At 42.2% G+C, this 16,473-nt stretch overlaps 3 protein-coding genes across 3 annotated transcripts; 1 reads left to right on the top strand and 2 right to left on the bottom strand.

The window, feature by feature from the left end:
* The first annotated feature begins 1,104 nt into the window (after positions 1-1,104).
* LOC137935100 (multiple C2 domain and transmembrane region protein 14-like) lies at positions 1,105-4,438 on the top strand. The gene has a single exon (XM_068779761.1). The coding sequence runs from the start codon at positions 1,338-1,340 to the stop codon at positions 4,296-4,298; it is 2,961 nt and encodes a 986-aa protein (XP_068635862.1). The 5' UTR covers positions 1,105-1,337; the 3' UTR covers positions 4,299-4,438.
* Positions 4,439-5,427: 989 nt separating this feature from the next.
* Positions 5,428-9,244, bottom strand: LOC137934004 (beta-glucuronosyltransferase GlcAT14A-like). Its single transcript, XM_068778175.1, has 4 exons — positions 8,203-9,244; positions 8,030-8,105; positions 7,807-7,922; positions 5,428-6,431 (listed from the first exon to the last, which is right to left on the bottom strand). The coding sequence occupies exons 1-4, from the start codon at positions 8,705-8,707 to the stop codon at positions 5,911-5,913; spliced, it is 1,218 nt and encodes a 405-aa protein (XP_068634276.1). The 5' UTR covers positions 8,708-9,244; the 3' UTR covers positions 5,428-5,910.
* Positions 9,245-13,609: 4,365 nt separating this feature from the next.
* On the bottom strand, positions 13,610-14,306 carry LOC137935504 (uncharacterized). The gene is made up of 2 exons (XM_068780150.1): positions 13,760-14,306; positions 13,610-13,689 (listed from the first exon to the last, which is right to left on the bottom strand). The coding sequence occupies exons 1-2, from the start codon at positions 14,304-14,306 to the stop codon at positions 13,610-13,612; spliced, it is 627 nt and encodes a 208-aa protein (XP_068636251.1).
* Positions 14,307-16,473: the final 2,167 nt, after the last annotated feature.

Here is a 16,473-nt window from a genome sequence, read left to right as displayed (position 1 = left end):
AACTCCTGCAACCCAGGCACGTGTGGTTAGGTGCACCACCACTATAGGAAACAATTATTAATACCGCCAAATCAACAAACTCATTAAAATCGTACCAAATCAAGGGAAAGTAACTGCCGATTGTTTACCTTTTTACCCCTCCACCTTGCCTCAATAAATCTTTTTAATACGCACCAGAACAAGCCAACGTTCATATGCGCAGCGGGTGGCAGGGACCGACGCTAGAGGTGCGCGTCCCCGTCCAATTAAAAATGGGCGAGGACGACAGAGCTTATCTACTCTCTAAGACGGGGATGCTGAATCAGTTACCGATGGCCCCTCGTTGCTTTCTTTAAATTACTTAGGAGGCCATTTAGGCTGCAAGTACGAAAGTGCCCCTGGATGGGAGCGACGGTAATCATGCGACCAGGGTTCGGGGCACTTCGGGCTAGTGGCAGGCCTGTTGATCTATTGAAAGTTGAGGGGATTCTGAAGCAGTGAAATAACATCCGAGCACCCGGAACTTTTCTCTTAATTACCAGATGTAACAAATACGAAAGTAACTTCCTAAATTGTTTTAATTACCTGAGAAGCCATTGGTGTGGAAAGTGCCGGAGTGCCCCTCGATGCTATTTCCTGGGAATGCTGCTAAATTGAGGGTAGTTTAGTCTTTTCATACTAATAAAAGCCTATTTTTCCAAACCGGGATGATCAAAATGACCTCCGAACCCTCGTTTTTTGAAATTATCTGAGTATTTTGTGGAAGTACGAACATGCCCCTACGATTCGCTGGAGGCGTCGCTTTGCTGTGCGATTAGTGCGGCCTGACAAGGTGACAGATGCAACGGCTATCAATCAATTTGATCATACAACAATGAATGATCGGTAGATTCGTTATTATCTAGAAAATTGCGTCGAGTTTAGTTGAAGGGGACATAGATTTTCTGCACAAAGTGGGCCCGCAGAAAACAGTGTCAGGATGCGGCTCAGTGGGCCTACCGGTCAGTGTCGGGACATGGTTGCCACGTGGAATTCTTTTCAATGACGTGGCAGAGGCTCCCCTCGACACTCTAAAAACTCGAACTCGAAGGCCACTGATTTTGTTCTCCTCAAGGCTCCCCAGTATCAACAATCAAATCTCAATCAAATCTCATTTAAACACTGGGGCCTGGAGTGCTCTTCTGGTCGTCGACAACAAATATTTCTGAAAGTCTTCGTGGGGATTTCCAGGCTATATTTGTTTTACCACTGTTTGATTCTGATCCGGTGATTGTTGCTGCCCGGCGATTGCGATATTGCCGGAGATTCGATTCACTGTTGCACATTTGGGATCGGGACGTTAGATTCTCGAAGAGGAAATGTCGGAAAACTGTAGCCGGAAGCTTATTGTGGAGGTCTGCAATGCGCGGAATCTAATGCCGAAGGATGGTCAGGGGACGTCGAGCGCTTATGTTCTTGTCGATTTCGATGGACAGAGGCGGCGAACGAAGACGAAGTTCCGTGATCTGAATCCACAGTGGGACGAGAAGGTTGAGTTCTTGGTTCACGATCCTCATTCTCTGGCCTCCGAGACACTCGAGCTTAACGTCTGTAACCACAAGAAGAGTGGAAAGAGAAGCACTTTCCTTGGAAAAGTAAAGATTTCAGGCAGCAGTTTTCCAAAGGTCGGATCGGAGACTCTTGTCTATTATCCTTTGGAGAAACGGAGCGTGTTTTCTCAAATCAAAGGTGAAATCGGATTAAAAATTTGCTACATCGATGAAGATTCTTCTGCTTCAGAGAATTCGAAAGCCGAAGCTCCTCCGACCGGCGACGCTGCTGCGAAAGGAAAAGAATCGAAAGAAGAGGACAAGAAAGTGGAAAAAGCAGAGGAGAAAAAGGAGGAAACTAAAGAAGAATCAAAACCGGCCGAAGCAGCGCCACAAGAGACTCCTTCGGCTGCCGCTACTGATTCTGAGAAGACAGACAAGTCACCCGCTTCAGACGCTGGAGAAAAGCAGCAGAAGGAAAAACGCCCACCAACAAAAAACCAGCCCGACACCGGCGTGAACGATGTCGAGATAAAGTCGATGAGCGAGCGCGCAGGCGGCTCTTACGATCTCGTCGAGCGAATGTTGTACCTCTACGTTCGCGTCCTCAAGGCGAAGCGATCAGACACAGAGGCGAATACGGACGCGGATTCGTCTATCTACGCTAAGCTCGTCATCGGCACTCACAGCGTACGCACAAAGACAGTACGGGCTGCGGACTGGGATCAGGTCTTCGCTTTCTACAAGGAAGATTTGAACTCTACAGCCCTGGAGGTATCCGTCTGGACGGAAAATAAAGCTGCGGAAACCGGCACAGAGACGCCGGCTCCCGCTACCGATTCAAGTGCGGGTACGGTTTCGTTCGATTTGCAGGAGGTCCCCAAACGCGTGCCGCCGGACAGTGCTCTGGCTCCTCAGTGGTACACTCTCGAGGGGTCGCCCGAAAACTCGCCGGGAACCGACGTCATGCTTGCTGTTTGGATCGGTACCCAGGCTGACGAGTCGTTTCAGGAGGCGTGGCAGTCGGACACCGGCGGACTGCTACCAGAGACACGTGCGAAGGCGTACCTTTCCCCGAGGTTGTGGTATTTGAGACTAACGGTCATCCAAACCCAGGACCTCCAGCTAGGCTCGAGAACCGAAGCCAGGGCTCGGGAGTTCTACGTGAAAGCCCAGCTCGGTCCCCAAGTTTTCAAAACGGCCAAGTTTCTGGTTACTTCATTCGGCTCGAGTAACCCTTCTGAGGACCTGATCTTTGTAGCTGCAGAGCCGTTTGAGCCGTTTCTCTCAATTGGCGTCGAGGATGTCATGGCCGGGAAGTCCGTCGGTCAGACAAAGATTCAGGTCGCGACCATCGACAGGCGGACAGACAACCGAGCGGAGCCCCGGTCCAGGTGGTTCAACCTTGCCGGAGACGAGACCCGGCCCTACGCCGGCCGGATACATGTGAGGGTCTGTCTGGAGGGCGGTTACCACGTACTCGACGAGGCAGCTCACGTGACCAGCGACGTGCGAGCCGCGTCGAAGCAGCTCTGCAAGCCGCCCATTGGGACGCTCGAATTGGGCGTCCGTGTCGCCACCAATCTGCTTCCCATGAAGACCAGAGATGGCACGCGCGGGACCACGGACGCCTACGTGGTCGCGAAATACGGCCCCAAGTGGTTCCGAACCCGGACGCTGCTCGACCGGTTCGGCCCGCTCTGGAACGAGCAGTACACGTGGGACGTCTACGATCCGTGCACAGTCCTCACTATCGGCGTCTTCGACAACGGGAGCTACAAGAAGGACGAATCAGGGAAGCCCGGGAAGGACGTGCGCATGGGGAAGATCCGCATCCGTCTCTCCACCCTCGACATGAACCGCGTGTACCTGAACTCGTACTCCCTCACGGTGCTCCACCCGGGCGGAACCAAGAAACTCGGGGAAATCGAGCTCGCGGTCCGGTTCACCTCGTCGTCCTGGCTGAGCCTCATCCATGCCTATGCCTCGCCGATGCTGCCGCGTATGCACTACGTCCGCCCCTTGGGACCCGCACAGCAAGACATCTTGCGGCACACGGCGATGAGGATCCTGACGGCGCGGCTGGCGAGGTCGGAGCCCCCCCTAAGCCAGGAGGTGGTCCAGTACCTGTTGGACGCAGACATGCACGTGTGGAGCATACGACGCTGCAAGGCGAACTGGTTCCGAATCGTGGGGTGCCTCTCGCGGGTCGTTGCACTGGAGGGGTGGCTCGACGGGATCCGCATGTGGGCCCACCCGTCGACGACGATCCTGGTCCACATCTTGTTCGTGGTCGTGATCCTCTGTCCCCACCTCATCCTATCCACCGCGTTCATGTACGTATTTTTCATCGTCGTATGGCGGTACAGGTACCGTCGCAGGGCACCCGGCAACATTGACCCGAGGCTCTCGTACGTGGACGCGGTGGGGCCGGACGAGCTCGACGAGGAGTTCGACTCGTTCCCAAGCAGCCGCTCGGCAGAGCAGGTGAGGGCGAGGTACGACAGGCTGCGTGCGCTGGCGGGCCGAGCGCAGACGCTGCTGGGGGACGTGGCCGCCCAGGGGGAGCGGGTGGAGGCGCTGATGAATTGGCGGGACCCCAGGGCAACGGGGATCTTCGTAGTGTTCTGTCTGGTGGCGTCATTGGTTCTGTACGCGGTGCCGTTTAAGTTTCTGGTGCTGGGGTTCGGTTTCTACTACATCCGGCACCCGAGATTCCGCGACGATATGCCGGCAGTGCCAGCGAACTTTTTCCGGCGACTCCCGTCGCTGGCGGAGAGGGTTTTATAAAAGGTTCCGTGAACTGGGCGCGGCTTTGCGATTCTGACTATCCCGGTGTTAATTTTTATTTAATTTATTGATTTATTTGTGTTTAATGTTCGGGCGTATAATCGTCCAGAGAATTGGAAACCCGCTGACCTTTTATTTTTTAGAGTCGTCTTCATATGCTTGCCGCGCCCATTAATAAAAAACAGTTGGGTGTATTTGGTTTTGACATTTGAAAGGAAACGTCAAGAGATCTTAGATCCGACCTGTCCTTGGCCCATTCCCAAATCCGACTCAATCACCATCCTCGTAATCCTGTCTCCACCATGTCCTGTTAACCCAACTTAAATCCGACATGTCCTAGGCCCAATCCCGTAAAACCGGAACAAATCAAGTTAAATTCCCTATAAAACCCGACCTCATGCTCATCCCTACCCAACCCATAGTCTCCTCCCCCCCTCCCTTTTCCCTGCTACCTCACCCCATATGTGACCTATTCCCGTTTTAGCCTTAGGCTTAATCTATCCTTCATTTAATATTATAAAAGTTTTAAAATTTAATTTATAGATAAATTATTATAAAACATAAATAATTAAATAATTATAATAAAAATTTTAAAAATTAAAGAATCTTATAATCTTTTATATATCTAAAGGTTTAAAAACTATATAAATTAATTAAATTAGATTAATATCCGGTTCGGTTTGGATTTGGGTCTAATTAGGTAAAATCAATCCGTGTACCGAATCTAGTAGGGTATTTTTTTTTCTAACCCCATCCTGCCCAACCGGGATGAAGAAGAAAACCCAAATCCGAATTTTTTGAGTAAGGCTCCCTGCTTTAACCCAATCCATGTCCACCACAAATCTCCAAGCAATATTTATTTACCAAGATATAAGCAAAACCATGAATGTGTAAATGGGACTTAGAATCCGTCTCGGTCTCGGAATCGGAATGAGTGAATGCCCCAACCCAATTCGCCCTTTCTAAATCTGAGTCGACCCACTGAGTCTTAGGTTGAGTTGATGAGTTACAAATCCATGAATTAAACTCATTACTTTTTCCATTACAAATTTCTGAATATAATCTCAGGTGAGACTAATCTAAGCTAAAACAAGAAACCTGGATTCGAGTTTAATGATTAATCCCCCTTTATAAGATGCTTCAAAGTTGGAAATCCATAAAGTCTTCACATTGTACATGAATTTAAGAATGCGGACTCATTGCAAAAACGATCGAGGAAAATGTAAAATCTATGTTTTTTCTCCACGATATTGAAATGAATTCTCTCTATCGTGAGGATTGACTCACCTCCGAGAAAGCTGAATTTCATGGGTGAAGCTTGAAGCCTATGGAGGCAAGGTATGCTCTCATTCCTGCAAGCTGAATCCCTCAATTTTGAGAACAGGATTGCTCGAATTAGCCCAGTTGAAGAGTTGCAGTGCGGAGCTCTTCATGGATGTAAAGAAGACTGACTGCCTGCAGTAATAGCATCTTCCAGAGCAAACAAATGGAAATTCCATGACGGAGCTTCACCTCTCCATTAGCTCAAAGCAGACTCTGGCGGTTCTTTAGCGATCCCAGTCACACGTAAATTAGAGAACTTCGGAAATTGTTCTAAAAATTTCACAAAATTTCACCTGCACTGCTTTTTTCTGAAATTTTTATTAGAAATGAGCTTGTTAAACAAAGCTTTCAATCTTCGGGACCCGGCTCCAGGCCTCAAAACACCCGCTCCCTGACCTCTCCCCAACCCAGAACACGTCTCGGTTCGCTTTCCTCTCTCTGAGCACCATCCGCCATGACTGAATCTATCATTATACCTGTGGAGGACTTCCCGGTCGATCTTATTGAGCACCCGATCACCTTCTTTGAACTTGCGAGCAAATGCAGCGTTGCTGAAGATAAATCTTTTGAAATCCCTTAATCCGAGGGATCTGGGATGCTGTTTTGGAGGGTTGTCCCATGATATGTAATGAAGGTCGTGACTGATTGTAGTGTTTTTGAAGTCTTTTGAGTTGCAGATTACTGTCTGGAAGTAGCCTTCAGGAGACGAGACGAAGTTCGTGTAGTAGAGAAGAAGCGTCCTGGGGAGATTTTCCCAACCCACCACGCAGTACTCGGCGAAGGATCTTGATAGTGCCATCCAAGCAGAACCTGCGAAAGATTGAAGACGAAGGACAGATGAGGAAAATGAATAAGACGAAAATATTTAAATTCTGAATCATGTCAGTTCAAACCGCAGTTGTTTCAGTCTTCGTTTTTTCTCTTCTAATAACTGCTGCTTTAAATTGATCCTTCCTCTCAATCAGTAAGTTTTCTTCCTGCTATTCTCCTAAGTTTTAATTCATATTAATATTTCTTTCTCTAAAACAACTAACAATCGGGGTTTCCATTTTTCTGTCGAATGAGAGGATTAAACAGAGTAAATAATTAAACTTACCAAATCAAATCTGGAGAAGGTTAACTCAGTTTTTTACGATCCTTGAAGAAGATAGGTACAAGATACACGATTTTCTTCTTATATTTTTCAACAAAAAAATGAACAGAAGACACAGAATTTATGAGAGCAGCAAAACCCAGATTGGGTGGCAGGTGCAGTGTTGAATCAAACTTCAAATTTGTGCGTTTGCAGAAGAGAAAAGAGAAGAAAAGACATTAGAATCCAGCGACTAGAGATAAACAAACCTAGAAATGTGACAGGTAGCATTTTCAATATACAGAGAAGATTCTACTGCAGAGAAAAGCTAAGATAAGATACTTTCCGGGCCCCATCTCACATGGATGAAACAGGAGAAATGGGTCTAGTGGCTTGCTTATGATGAAATCTTATCTCATCAGAGTCATCCCTGTATAAATTCCAAGAAATGGATAAAACCAACATCAACATCTGATAATATTCTGAAGGGAGCATGGAAGCATGTGCAGGACCCATCTTCTTGATGAAATGGCTCTATGCATGTGATTGCATTCAGACTTTGCAGCCTGAAAATTTCAAATATTTGTTTTCACCGTCTTGCTTTCTGTGTTTGAGCCTTGAGGCATGAGTTCTATTCAAATATTTTGCATTCCCAAGAGTCAGAGGATGATGGGAATAAGGTCAAATTCATGGATTCTGAAAAGACAATTTTATATTTCATCTGCTTGCATGAGTTCAGTGGAGTGTAGGTCTGTTTTGATCTGTTATATTGGATTTTTTTTCTCATCTTGCCATGAAATAATAAATACTACCCATATTCATATACTAATATATGTACTTCTGTAAGTACTAAGATCATGGGTCAGTCCTCTCCATTAAAGTAGGAAAGGGATCTAGTGGAAAAGGACACTGGTGTAGTTTAGGGTTTAGGGTTTAGGGTTTAGTGTTTAGAGTTTGAAGCAAGCATCGAAATAGGCGTCTGCTTCCCTTTGTTTGATGGAAACTAACGAAATTTATATTATTTTACTCTGTATATGCAATATTACAAATCTGAAGTAAGCTAAAACAGAGGCGTTCAGATTAAAAGGGAGGGAAAAGGAAAGAGTGATTTACCTGTGTAGAGTTTGAAAGCAGAAGGTAGAGCCCTCTGTTCTGGAATCCACAAAATCTCAGATTTCTCTGTAGTGTAAAGGGCAGGATCTATCATAATAGGCTTCGCTCTTTTGTTCCTGCAGCATTTTACAGGTCACATTCGAAGGTCAATTGTCTCTTCAATCTGTTCATTCATTCAGGGAATATTCAAAAAGAAGAGGAAACAAAAGAGCAAGAACCCTACAGTTTCCATCCCAAATGACTTGTGTACCCTACGAAATTCAGATCTCTGGGCAAGTCGGAGAAGGCATGAATCAAATCTGAAGAAGAAAGGAAAACCCAATATGGTTTATCAAACTGATACCAAAACTGATTCATTTAAAATCCAATTTATTGAAGCATTGAGAAGTTAGTGACCATCTTGAGTAACCAATGGGTAATCAGAGGCGCTGAGGTTGATGAACCAGTCCCACTTGCAGGTTCTGAGAAGCAAAGCCATGGCATGAAGAGTGTTGGCAAGCATGGTAGGTCCTCTGTAAGTGACCAAGTTCGACTTTTCCACGATCCATACATTGCCCATTTGGTTGAAGATTGGATCCTCGGCAATAAAATTTGTCAACTGGAGGCGTTCATTGGGAGATGCTTCGAGGTCGAGATGGAGCAGGTAGTAATTTCCAGGGTGATAAAGAGCGCGGAGGGTCCGTTTCAGCTTATTGATGTCGCCTCTTGACGCAGAAATGAGATAGGCAAAAGTCACCGGAAAATCGCCGTATTGGGGGACCGAGACCACCTTTGGGGAGTCGATTCCGGCGGCAGGTCCGGTGAGGAGAGCGGGGACGAAAAGGAGGAAGAAGAGGAACGAAGCGACGATGAAGGAGATTGCGAATTCCTTGATGCCCATCAGAGATTTTGGAGCTTTCATCTCTGGACACCCATCAGACGCAAGACAAGTCGGAGCTCCCAGAGACCTCGGTTCACAGTTCTGGAGAAATGTAAACAGAGAAACTGACACCCATCACTGGAAAACGAACAAACATTGCCCACCATTGCTGAGTTCACGAGCAATGATCCGTAGATTCCTCAAGAAACTCAGCAACATGATGCTCATGAGGGAGCACGAGAAAGTTGACCCAGTTGGCAACATTTTTACAGCTTCTCACCCATTAGAGCTCGAAACTCCAATTCTGAAAAGAAGGAATCAATCCCATAGTACCCATTACGCCAAAAATGTGTCAAGAGCCAGACAATGGAAGTCGATGCTCATTGGGTACCGATTCGAAAACACAGAAACAGATTCAAAATTCTGAGAAGAGCTTGATGCTGGTGTGGTCAGGAGATGTAGCTTCAGCTGAAAGGAAGAAAAAATCGGGAATTTCACAGGGCATGGAGAGAGGGAGAGGTAGGGGAGAAGCAATTTTCAGTGGAGGTGGGTCGTTAACCAGTTATCATTTGAAGCTATCTTCGAAGGAGAATAAAATGCCGGAAGAGTAGAGATTGGATCACCTTCCATGTTCGGGAAGAAGACTCACCACGTGGTGGACAACTACGTGGGGCCTCTTTCGCTAATGAAAGTGACGAAAGTCATAAGTTCATCTATTTTACTCGAAAAATAAAGACATTGAGTTAGTGACATTGGAAAAAAAAAAATCAATTTTTGCCTATGAAAAATTGAGATTAATTAATATAAAATTTTAAAAAATTCTTGTAAAAATCATGTTATTTTATCCAAACAAGTTGACCCACGATTCAATCAAGTTTACTTGGATTCCCAAAGGGACCCACTTCATAATAATTATTTTAATTTATTAAATTATTTATAATTATATGTTTCTAACAATGTAAAAACTATGAAATTATATGTATCTTGTGGAAGACAATGATCTTTGCCTAAATGAGGTAATTAACTTTGTTTATATGTATTGGATTATGAGAGGTCCGATGCAAGATATAAAAAATCAATTCAGTTTTTCCCCGATACATTTGTTTTCGTATTTAAACAAATAAAACTTCAATTGATTGACAAAATTGATTGAATTGCCCCTTGCTCACCTCAACGAGTTACTTGATCTCACCTGTCCAAATCTTAATCCGACTTGAGTAACCTGACTCCTCATGCCACCATTTCAATAATTTGACACAATTGATAAAAACTTGTAATACAATTCTTAACCATAGTAGGAATACAATGTTTTATGGTCATCCACTAAACTCATTTCAAATAATGATGAAGAAACCTAACATTCCTTAAGCTCAGAACAAGGGCAATATCTCAATCACTTGTCGTAAAGTAGCAAGATCAAGTGATTTATATTTGTAAGCATTTTCAATAAGTTTAAGAATCTTTTTTCTTTAAAATGTGAAAAGAAAAAGGAAAGGAAAGATAGGTATACCAAACATGAGAGGGAAAAGTAAGTGGTTGTGGAATACTTTGACATTCAACACTACCAAAGAGTGACTTTAGATGGCTTTCACTTTTCACAAAGTGGCTTAACCCATTTTCTCAATTCATTACTTTGATAAAGTACCTCCAATTCCCTAATTTTCTTCATATATTTAAGCTCTGAAATCAAGATCCTTCTTTTGTAAGATCTCACATAATTAAATGATCTTGATTCTGTCTCACAATGAGATGTCGCGAAAAAATTGAGTCACTAAAGGTAGTTCTCCAGGTTAAAAACATTAGTGGACAAAATATGTTTCGAGATGCAATAAACACGAAGGAAGTTTCATGTTTTGGGTTAACCATACTAATTGACTAAATAATCAAAATTTAATCAAAGTTTAACATGAAAATTATCAAGTTTTATTCACATTATCTTTGACGATTATTGGTAAATATATTTGACTCATATGCTTAGAAATAATTAGAATAATATATACTCCATTCGTATGTTATAATGTCCAAGGAACTTTGTAGAAACTTAGACTGTTGCAAGGTTTGTTACATATTATTATGAAAAATATTATAAGTAAGATAGTCAATGGCCATAGTAATAGGGGTATCTGTATACAATACTTTCGGATAGTATTTGGATCAAGATAATATTCGAACCCAGAATTTTGTAGTAAAAAATACCTAAAAATAAAAAATTAAAAAATTGCTACAATAGAAAAATTAAAGAAGCATGAGGTGAAAAGGCAAAATGGAGGGAATATTGGGCTAGACGGGGGAAATTAGGAGAGAAATGAGGCTTCCTCCGTATTCGAATATTTAGTGTATCCCTTTTATTTCAGGTCTGGATATTTGAATAGGATCTAAAGATTTGAAATTTTCACATATAATCTAATATAATAAATCTGAATCCGTTTACTCAACTTTTGTTATAGTTTCGATTGTTTTTATGTCGTGCATATACCGTTTTCCCTTGGTGAGAGTTCTTGAACCTAAGACTTCACACTAGAATCCCCAAGTGTAATCATTGAGTCATAGTGTTAGAATAACCGTAATCTTTAAATCCGAATCTAGAATTTATATCATGCTAGAAAGTTAGAATTTGGGATAAGGGATAAATACCTGGATCCATTCCGAACGATCGTCTTCTGTTGCAGAATTAATACGATGAATGGATTAATGGTTTTGTGATCTTCCTCAACTAAATCACCTTTATTCGTCTTCAGGATCTTCGTCTCTCTTCCGGATGGGGAGAAGAGAAACCGTATTTTGATTTAGTCTCTGAAGACCACAACCATAATGTTTTATTTATATTGTTTAATTAGGGTTCCTTTAATTCCGTACGTAAGACAATATGGATATCTACTCAATTGGCTCATATTCCAATTTCAACCGTCTATATGCTTACCAAAATTAGTAAATATAATTGAAAAGAATATGTTGCCCAACTTAGAATAGGAAACGTGAGTTTCCTAACACATAAGTCTTATTCATTTTCCTTTAAAAAATATTAAAATACACCAAGTTAGTTGTCTATCTGCTTAACTATCTATGAGTAATTAACCATGTAAACAAATGTTTTAAAATAATTTATATGAATATCAATAGGTCATCAGTTATCTCTAAATGACAAATTGGTATTAGATAGTAAATCACTATTTGACCATCAAAATAAATGTTAATTGAGTGTAAATTACCTTTTGCTCATTTTCCTCAAAAGCTTACTAATTAGTGGTCGAAGCTACACCCAATACCAATATTTATGGGCTTGAGCATACAATTCATTTTTAATCCTTGATAAATGACTTCTCAAAATTTTCAATTCCTTAGGTCCTGTTTGAAACCCTCATAAAAGAAAAGAAAAGAAAAAGGGGGAGAAAGGTATTTTGTATTGTTTGGTAGCAGAGAATCATCAAGCGAAAAAGAAAATAAGATCGAAATTCACTTTCTCACTTAATTAATTTTCTCTCACGAAATGATGAAATCTGAGGAAAAAAAGAAAAGAAATAGAAACTTGAGAGAAAATTATAAAATTTTACTATTTTTTTTTCTTTTTTATTTTCCATATGTATCAAAACAAGAGAAACTATATTTATGTTTTTTTTCTCTCTCATTTTCCATGAACATCAATGTAAGACAGCTAGTCAATGCGACCCGAAAAGGTTAACCGTTTAAGGTGCGGAAGACCAGGTCATAACACAGATCACTAACATATTCCAACACTCCCCCCCAAACCAAACCCCCAGGTTAAACCTGGGCGAAACCTGCTTTGATACCATGTAAAACAGTTAGCCAATGCGACCCAAAAATGTTAACCGTTTTAAGGTGCGGAAGACCAGGTCATAACACAGATCAGCAACATATTCCAACAATCAAAACAAGAGAGTAAATAAACCTCTTTTATTTTATTTTCTTTTTCTTTCTCTTCTCTTCCTTTTTATTTTCTCTCCATTTTTCATGTTCCTAACACAACCTTAAGCCATAAATGGATACTTTCGATTTTATCTTGTACTATAAGATGTGGCTCAATAAACCCTGTACGATGCACAGACAAAAAAAAAATCTTAAAAGAGAGAAGAAATTCTTTAATTAATTGGATAAACTATTAAATACATGGGGTGGTTCATCATTTGATTTTTTCATTCCTCTTCTCATTTTTATTTTTGATTGAACCATCTAATGCTTCCCTACATACACCAAAACCCTAAGTTTGAAACCTATCTAAATAGAAATACGGAATCAAAAGAGGTGTGATTTTCTCACCTCCATCCCCTCTTTTCATCCCATCTGAATAATCAGACTAAATATCCGAAATCCGGAGTTTTTCGCCAAAAATCCAATACAAATCGAAGTTATCGTCCTATATTGTATCAATACTTCCAAAATCTAAGATGAATCAAATGATATACAAAGTAACACATATAGGCTCACCCTTGACCATTAAATTGGCATTGGAACCAAGTATTCACCATCTAATAGAGACAAGTAATTCTCTATAAAAAAATTAAAAAAAAAATTGCATTACAATATGAAAATTTTCAATGGAAATAGATGTTTTATATCCATCTAAGACATCGGTTCTCAACATAAAATGCTCCTAATATAAGTTTCTTTGTTTTTTTGGTTTGGAAAAGAAAAAAGAATGAAGAATGATCAGATGATTCTTCCACAGCAAATTGAGCAAAGAAGTAAATCCCATGAAACCATAAACCAGGCTCTGATTTATTGACTCTTCCAAAATGGGTACCCTCTTTCAGGGCGGATCCGATCTCTTGAGCTGGAAAAGGAAAACGAAGGGACGCTTCTTCCACTCTAATGTCCCTCTCCCTCACTGGTTTTAGTTTTCTCGCTTCCTCCGATGATTCTCCGTCAGCCGGGCGTTTGTTTCATCTCCGGCGGGGTCACCGATATTGTTTATGAATCCGAATTCCTTCACGAACACTGCCTCACCGAGCAGGCCACTGCTTGCGCCCAGTGCCTCAGCCTCGTTTTCACGTGCTGAGGATTGTCCCCTGCACGTCGCAGTAGATTGTTATTGGAGCTTAATTAGTATTGCAGTTGATCAAGTTCCTGGTTAATTACCTGGGTTGAAGATCTTCCAAGGGTCGTTCTGGTGGGGACTCCGGGGGCTATCGGTGGAATGGTCACCGATGGAAGAGGTGGAGCCCCCTCTCGGAGTGGAGACCGGGCTCGGGGTGGAGACGGAGGAGAGGCGGTGCTTCGATTCGGAGAACTGGCGGTTGACGGCGAAATAAAGGTCGAGGGCAGGCAGGGTGCCACAGAGCTCATGCCCGTCCTCCTCGTTGAACCCGAACCCTAGCTCGATGCTTCCCTTGAGCTCGTCCAGGTCTTCGTCCGTCAGGCTCCGGCTCGACCTGCTCCTCTCCGCGTCCAACCCGCCCCGCATCTGCTCCGTCATCCGCATCAGCCTCTGCCGTCGCCGCCTCTCCCACGAGGCCTCCCGGCTCGTCTCTTGCATCGACAGCTGCTTCGACAGGTGCCGCCGGGGTTTCGGCGTCGGGACCAACACCATACTTTTCAATTCGTCTTCCTCGCTCTCGTTGGTGGAGGAAGATGAGTAAGAGACTCTACGCATCGTTGTCAGCGCCTTCGGCGGCTCTCCTTCCATCACCTACTGCTGCTGCTATTGCGTTGATCGACGAAGGAAGAGGGTCATCTGACCTGACGACGGCCGGTACTTGGGCCGCAGTCGGTCAGGTTTCTGAGTCGGCCGTACGCCTTGCAGACATGGAGCTTTAACGTCCGCGTCCGTTACGGCGAAGTTCCGGCGACCATCCGTTCCTAACAGCCGTCTCCTCATCTCCCGGAGCGATTTCCTCTCCCATTCGGTCGTTTCTTCTATCCTTTTTCATGCATTATTTACAACTTTAATTACCAAAAACAAAACAAATAACCAAATATCCCACTTCCTTTCTCATGCAATCTCTCTAACCACTTTCTTTTGCAGTTTCCTCCAATAAAATATTTTCTTTCCACTTTCCTTTCTCATGCAATCTCTCTAACCACTTTCTTTTGAAGTTTCCTCCGAGAAAATATTTTCTTTCCTTTCTCATGCAATCTCTCTAACCACTTTCTTTTTGGTGTTTCCTCCGAGAGACTTAAACTAGGACTTAAAAGTTCTCATGAGACAAATAAACCCTTTGCAATAGAAAAAAAATTGTTACACACATACAAAAAAGCACATATATTGCTTGTGAGAATTACATTTTAAATAGTTAATGTTTCATTAAAAAAGTCAATATTATTAGAGAAATATCTTCATTTTAGAAGGCACATCTATCACTTCTTTGACCTTCATTAACAACGATACCACCTTTATTTACTTGTATAATCTGAGTATAAATGATGTCATTAGAGTTTTTAATCTAGGTTTGAAAGCAATAGTTATGTGACTTATTTTATGTTCTTAAAGTCCGCTCCTTCCCTTCCTATTGGGCTCTTTTCGACACATATAAGATCTTCGACCTATGGGTGGGCACCGGTTTGGTTAAAGAGGGAACTCTTCGACTTGACCAAATATGGTTTATAGGGGAAAAAGTTTCCTCATAGTCGAAGTGGGGTGGGGACGGATTTTTCCATCGTGTTTAGAAAAAAAAATCATGTATAGAATTTTAATTAATATATAATAATTAATTATTTTTCATCTCTACCCTATGAACTTGACCTAAAACATGTTTATATAAAAACTCATTCTTACTAAAACCCTTCATAAATGGGGATACTGAAAGTAAAAGTGAATTTACTTTTCCCATAGGAAAAACATGTTTTCATTGTAGTTCTTAAGAAAAACGAGTGAATGTGAAATCCCTTCCTTGACCATGTGATATCACTTTCACTCGTGGCTCTCTCCCTCGCACCCTCTTGCCCTGTTCCCTCTCTTTTTTGTACTTTTCTTTTTATTATGTATATTAACACAAAAAAATATTTCACTTTCATTTTCACTTTCTTTTGACCGCACTTTCAAAATAAACGAAACCCATGTTTTTCAAGGAATGAATTTCAAGCAGGTTTATGAGATGGATGGATTTTCTAAAACCTAACCCGAACCAAGTCATCATATGAAAAGTAGAATGATCAGAAATTCCCAATTGTTTTTTTCTTCTAAATTCGTTATTAACCAAAACCAGTTAAATTAGAGCTGGAGGTTGGTGCTTTCGTGAAAGCCAAAAGCAACTCAAATCCAAACAGACTTTTTGTTCTCCTTAAACGTAGCCTTTGGGTTTTGTTTTCATGGCTTTTTCCGGTTACATGCGGGGGGAACTCGTGAGCGTCGACGAGGTTGTTGGGTCGTCTCTCGCCGTCAACCACCGCCGCATCCGTAGAGACACGAGTGTTGTCATTTGTCACCCCTCTAAATTCTCTTTATCAGTCCAGAAGAAATTCCGTTTTAATGAATGAAAACATGGATGATGGAACTCCTCACGCCACCGTTTCTATTACTCTTTGTCACGGCTGGAACTTGTAGAAATATACCTAAAATGGTAGCGTTCTTGTTCTTATATTAATTGAAACAATAATTACATGTTTGACACGTGTTGACGTATTTTATATAAAGAATAAAAAATAAATAAATAAAGTGTTAATAGAAACTGAATTACTATTTCAAACAATTGAATATCGTCCGATAACAATTAAGTTGTAGCTATAACGTTTTAGGGTTTAAGGTTTAGGGTTTAAGTGTGCTATCGATCATTGAATTTTCGTCAAGGAAGACAAAAACTACGTAGAGGAAAAACCCATAAATTTAAGAAAATTATAAAAGGTTTAGTTAATAT

The sequence above is a fragment of the Aristolochia californica genome, unplaced genomic scaffold (assembly GCF_029961685.1).
Source record: "Aristolochia californica isolate CCGP_79_NKW_82.1479 unplaced genomic scaffold, dmAriCali1.0.hap1 SCAF_6, whole genome shotgun sequence".
NCBI lineage: Eukaryota > Viridiplantae > Streptophyta > Magnoliopsida > Piperales > Aristolochiaceae > Aristolochia > Aristolochia californica.
Note: the sequence above shows the minus strand (reverse complement) of the source record. Positions and strands in the feature narration are given on the sequence as shown.

Coding starts and splice junctions, on each gene's coding strand:
- LOC137935100 (XM_068779761.1), top strand. CDS start 1,338: ATGTCGGAAAACTGTAGCCGGAAGCTTATTGTGGAGGTCTGCAATGCG.
- LOC137934004 (XM_068778175.1), bottom strand. CDS start 8,707: ATGAAAGCTCCAAAATCTCTGATGGGCATCAAGGAATTCGCAATCTCC. Junction 7,923..8,029: donor AGTCATTTGGGATGGAAACT/GTAGGGTTCTTG, acceptor AAAATGCTGCAG/GAACAAAAGAGCGAAGCCTA. Junction 6,432..7,806: donor TGCTTTCAAACTCTACACAG/GTAAATCACTCT, acceptor AATCTTTCGCAG/GTTCTGCTTGGATGGCACTA.
- LOC137935504 (XM_068780150.1), bottom strand. CDS start 14,306: ATGGAAGGAGAGCCGCCGAAGGCGCTGACAACGATGCGTAGAGTCTCT. Junction 13,690..13,759: donor TTGGAAGATCTTCAACCCAG/GTAATTAACCAG, acceptor TGCGACGTGCAG/GGGACAATCCTCAGCACGTG.